We start from the raw sequence: 7,500 nt of genomic DNA, 5'->3' as shown, positions 1-7,500 counted from the left end.
ACAACACACACACACACACACACACACGATTACGTCACAACACACACACACGATTACGTCACAACACACACACACGATTACGTCACAACACACACACACGATTACGTAACAACACACACACGATTACGTAACAACACACACACGATTACGTAACAACACACACACGATTACGTATCAACACACACACACGATTACGTATCAACACACACACACGATTACGTATCAACACACACACACGATTACGTATCAACACACACACACGATTACGTAACAACACACACACGATTACGTATCAACACACACACACGATTACGTAACAACACACACACACGATTACGTATCAACACACACACGATTACGTATCAACACACACACACGATTACGTATCAACACACACACACACGATTACGTATCAACACACACACACACGATTACGTATCAACACACACACACACGATTACGTAACAACACACACACACACGATTACGTATCAACACACACACACGATTACGTAACAACACACACACACACGATTACGTATCAACACACACACACGATTACGTATCAACACACACACACGATTACATATCAACACACACACGATTACATATCAACACACACACGATTACATATCAACACACACACGATTACATATCAACACACACACGATTACGTAACAACACACACACGATTACGTATCAACACACACACACGATTACGTATCAACACACACACACGATTACGTATCAACACACACACACGATTACGTATCAACACACACACACGATTACGTATCAACACACACACACACACACGATTACGTATCAACACACACACACGATTACGTATCAACACACACACACGATTACGTATCAACACACACACACGATTACGTATCAACACACACACACGATTACGTATCAACACACACACACGATTACGTATCAACACACACACACGATTACGTATCAACACACACACACGATTACGTATCAACACACACACACACGATTACGTATCAACACACACACACACGATTACGTATCAACACACACACACGATTACGTATCAACACACACACACGATTACGTATCAACACACACACACACGATTACGTATCAACACACACACACACACGATTACGTATCAACACACACACACACACACGATTACGTATCAACACACACACACACACACGATTACGTATCGACACACACACACACACACGATTACGTATCGACACACACACACACACACGATTACGTATCGACACACACACACACACACGATTACGTATCGACACACACACACACACACGATTACGTATCGACACACACACACGATTAGATATCAACACACACACACGATTACGTATCAACACACACACACGATTACGTATCAACACACACACACACACGATTACGTATCAACACACACACACACACGATTACGTATCAACACACACACACACACGATTACGTAACAACACACACACGATTACGTAACAACACACACACGATTACGTAACAACACACACACGATTACGTAACAACACACACACACGATTACGTAACAACACACACACACGATTACGTAACAACACACACACACACGATTACGTAACAACACACACACACACACGATTACGTAACAACACACACACACACACGATTACGTAACAACACACACACACACACGATTACGTAACAACACACACACACACGATTACGTAACAACACACACACACACGATTACGTAACAACACACACACACACGATTACGTAACAACACACACACACACACGATTACGTAACAACACACACACACACACGATTACGTAACAACACACACACACACACGATTACGTAACAACACACACACACACACGATTACGTAACAACACACACACACACACGATTACGTAACAACACACACACACACACGATTACGTAACAACACACACACACACACGATTACGTAACAACACACACACACACACGATTACGTAACAACACACACACACACACGATTACGTAACAACACACACACACACACACACACACACACGATTACGTAACAACACACACACACGATTACGTAACAACACACACACACACACGATTACGTATCAACACACACACACACACACGATTACGTATCAACACACACACACACACACGATTACGTATCAACACACACACACACACACGATTACGTAACGACACACACACACACACACGATTACGTATCAACACACACACACACACACGATTACGTATCAACACACACACACGATTAGATATCAACACACACACACGATTACATATCAACACACACACACGATTACGTAACAACACACACACACGATTACGTAACAACACACACACACACACGATTACGTAACAACACACACACACACACGATTACGTAACAACACACACACACGATTACGTAACAACACACACACACACGATTACGTAACAACACACACACACACACGATTACGTAACAACACACACACACACACGATTACGTAACAACACACACACACACACGATTACGTAACAACACACACACACACACGATTACGTAACAACACACACACACACACGATTACGTAACAACACACACACACACGATTACGTAACAACACACACACACACGATTACGTAACAACACACACACACACGATTACGTAACAACACACACACACACACGATTACGTAACAACACACACACACACACGATTACGTAACAACACACACACACACACGATTACGTAACAACACACACACACACACGATTACGTAACAACACACACACACACACGATTACGTAACAACACACACACACACACGATTACGTAACAACACACACACACACACGATTACGTAACAACACACACACACACACACACACACACACGATTACGTAACAACACACACACACGATTACGTAACAACACACACACACACACGATTACGTATCAACACACACACACACGATTACGTATCAACACACACACACACACACGATTACGTATCAACACACACACACACACACGATTACGTAACGACACACACACACACACACGATTACGTATCGACACACACACACACACACGATTACGTATCAACACACACACACGATTAGATATCAACACACACACACGATTACATATCAACACACACACACGATTACGTAACAACACACACACACGATTACGTAACAACACACACACACACACGATTACGTAACAACACACACACACACACGATTACGTAACAACACACACACACACACGATTACGTAACAACACACACACACACACGATTACGTAACAACACACACACACACACGATTACGTAACAACACACACACACACACGATTACGTAACAACACACACACACACACGATTACGTAACAACACACACACACACACGATTACGTAACAACACACACACACACACACACACACACACACGATTACGTAACAACACACACACACGATTACGTATCAACACACACACACACACACGATTACGTATCAACACACACACACACACACGATTACGTAACGACACACACACACACACACGATTACGTATCAACACACACACACACACACGATTACGTATCAACACACACACACGATTAGATATCAACACACACACACGATTACATATCAACACACACACACGATTACGTAACAACACACACACACGATTACGTAACAACACACACAACACACACACACACACACACGATTACGTATCAACACACACACACACACACGATTACGTATCAACACACACACACGATTACGTATCAACACACACACACGATTACGTATCAACACACACACGATTACGTATCAACACACACACGATTACGTATCAACACACACACGATTACGTATCAACACACACACACGATTACGTAACAACACACACACGATTACGTATCAACACACACACACGATTACATATCAACACACACACACGATTACATATCAACACACACACACGATTACATATCAACACACACACACGATTACGTATCAACACACACACACGATTACGTATCAACACACACACACGATTACGTATCAACACACACACACGATTACGTATCAACACACACACACGATTACGTATCAACACACACACACGATTACGTATCAACACACACACACGATTACGTATCAACACACACACACGATTACGTATCAACACACACACACACGATTACGTATCAACACACACACACACACGATTACGTATCAACACACACACACACACGATTACGTATCAACACACACACACACACGATTACGTATCAACACACACACACACACGATTACGTATCAACACACACACACACACGATTACGTATCAACACACACACACACACGATTACGTATCAACACACACACACGATTACGTATCAACACACACACACGATTACGTATCAACACACACACACGATTACATATCAACACACACACACGATTACGTATCAACACACACACACGATTACGTATCAACACACACACACGATTACGTAACACACACACACGATTACGTATCAACACACACACACGATTACGTATCAACACACACACACGATTACATATCAACACACACACACGATTACGTATCAACACACACACACACACGATTACGTATCAACACACACACACACACGATTACGTAACAACACACACACGATTACGTAACAACACACACACGATTACGTAACAACACACACACGATTACGTAACAACACACACACGATTACGTAACAACACACACACACGATTACGTAACAACACACACACACACACACACGATTACGTAACAACACACACACACACACACGATTACGTAACAACACACACACACACACGATTACGTAACAACACACACACACACACACGATTACGTAACAACACACACACACACGATTACGTAACAACACACACACACACGATTACGTAACAACACACACACACGATTACGTAACAACACACACACACACACACGATTACGTAACAACACACACACACACACACCGATTACGTAACAACACACACACACACACGATTACGTAACAACACACACACACACACACGATTACGTAACAACACACACACACACACGATTACGTAACAACACACACACACACGATTACGTAACAACACACACACACACGATTACGTAACAACACACACACACACGATTACGTAACAACACACACACACGATTACGTAACAACACACACACACGATTACGTAACAACACACACACACGATTACGTAACAACACACACACACGATTACGTAACAACACACACACACACACGATTACGTAACAACACACACACACACACGATTACGTAACAACACACACACACACACGATTACGTAACAACACACACACACACACGATTACGTAACAACACACACACACACACGATTACGTAACAACACACACACACACACGATTACGTAACAACACACACACACACACGATTACGTAACAACACACACACACACCGATTACGTAACAACACACACACACACACACACACACACACACACACACACACACGATTACGTAACAACACACACACACGATTACATATCAACACACACACACGATTACGTAACAACACACACACACACACACACGATTACGTATCAACACACACACACACACACGATTACGTAACAACACACACACACGATTACGTATCAACACACACACACACGATTACGTATCAACACACACACACACGATTACGTATCAACACACACACGATTACGTATCAACACACACACGATTACGTAACAACACACACACACGATTACGTATCAACACACACACACACGATTACGTATCAACACACACACACGATTACGTATCAACACACACACACACGATTACGTATCAACACACACACACGATTACGTATCAACACACACACACGATTACGTATCAACACACACACACGATTACGTATCAACACACACACACGATTACGTATCAACACACACACACGATTACGTATCAACACACACACACGATTACGTATCAACACACACACACGATTACGTATCAACACACACACACGATTACGTATCAACACACACACACGATTACGTATCAACACACACACACGATTACGTAACAACACACACACACGATTACGTATCAACACACACACACGATTACGTATCAACACACACACACGATTACGTATCAACACACACACACGATTACGTATCAACACACACACACGATTACATATCAACACACACACGATTACATAACACACACACGATTACATATCAACACACACACACGATTACATATCAACACACACACACGATTACATATCAACACACACACACGATTACATATCAACACACACACACGATTACATATCAACACACACACACGATTACATATCAACACACACACACGATTACGTAACAACACACACACACGATTACGTAACAACACACACACACGATTACATATCAACACACACACACGATTACATATCAACACACACACGATTACGTATCAACACACACACACGATTACGTATCAACACACACACACGATTACGTAACAACACACACACACACGATTACGTAACAACACACACACACGATTACGTAACAACACACACACACGATTACGTATCAACACACACGATTACATAACACACACACGATTACGTATCAACACACACACACGATTACGTAACAACACACACACACACGATTACGTATCAACACACACGATTACGTAACAACACACACACACACACGATTACGTAACAACACACACACACACGATTACATATCAACACACACACACGATTACGTATCAACACACACACACGATTACGTATCAACACACACACACGATTACATATCACACATACTCGTATAATGGGACCCTGTGTGCTTTTTGTAACGGTTTGGGATTGGCTGCGGCGTTTAATGTAACTATTTGTGATTGGTTGTTCTAGGGGCAGCGAGGATGCGTTGTCCAATGAGGACTGCGAGAATGTCTACCACCTGGTTTACTCCGCCCACAGACCTGTCGCCGTGGCAGCAGGAGAGTTTCTGCACAGGAAGTGAGTCTGCCTGCCTGTCTGAGTCTTTGGAACCCAACCCATTAAATCCATTCAGCGATTATTATTGGCTGATATTGACCTTTTCCAGCAACATTCCACTTTGTGTGCAGGTTGTTCAGTAGACATGACCCCCAGGCAGAGGAGGAGTTGGCTAAGAGGAGAGGGAGGAGCAGCCCCAACGGGAACCTCCTGCGCATGCTGGTGCTGTTCTTCTTGGAGAGTGAGCTTCATGAACATGCAGCCTATCTGGTGGACTCTCTGTGGGAGAGCTCTCAGGAGCTGCTGAAGGACTGGGAGTGTATGACTGAATTACTGCTGGAGGAGCCTGTACAAGGAGAGGAGGGTGA

At 42.8% G+C, this 7,500-nt stretch overlaps 1 protein-coding gene across 1 annotated transcript in view; it reads left to right on the top strand.

Annotated features, from left to right (window-relative positions):
• The window catches only part of LOC106574467 (cohesin subunit SA-1), a 51,485-nt gene that overhangs the window by 26,700 nt on the left and 17,285 nt on the right, over positions 1-7,500 (top strand). The window contains exons 11-12 of the mRNA XM_045697731.2: positions 7,046-7,153; positions 7,264-7,496. Of these exons, the coding sequence (XP_045553687.1) occupies positions 7,046-7,153; positions 7,264-7,496 (341 nt within the window). The remainder of the gene's footprint in view (positions 1-7,045; positions 7,154-7,263; positions 7,497-7,500) is intronic.

Source organism: Salmo salar, chromosome 16 (assembly GCF_965601325.2).
Source record: "Salmo salar chromosome 16, fSalSal1, whole genome shotgun sequence".
In the NCBI taxonomy this organism is placed as follows: Eukaryota; Metazoa; Chordata; class Actinopteri; order Salmoniformes; family Salmonidae; genus Salmo; species Salmo salar.
Note: the sequence above shows the minus strand (reverse complement) of the source record. Positions and strands in the feature narration are given on the sequence as shown.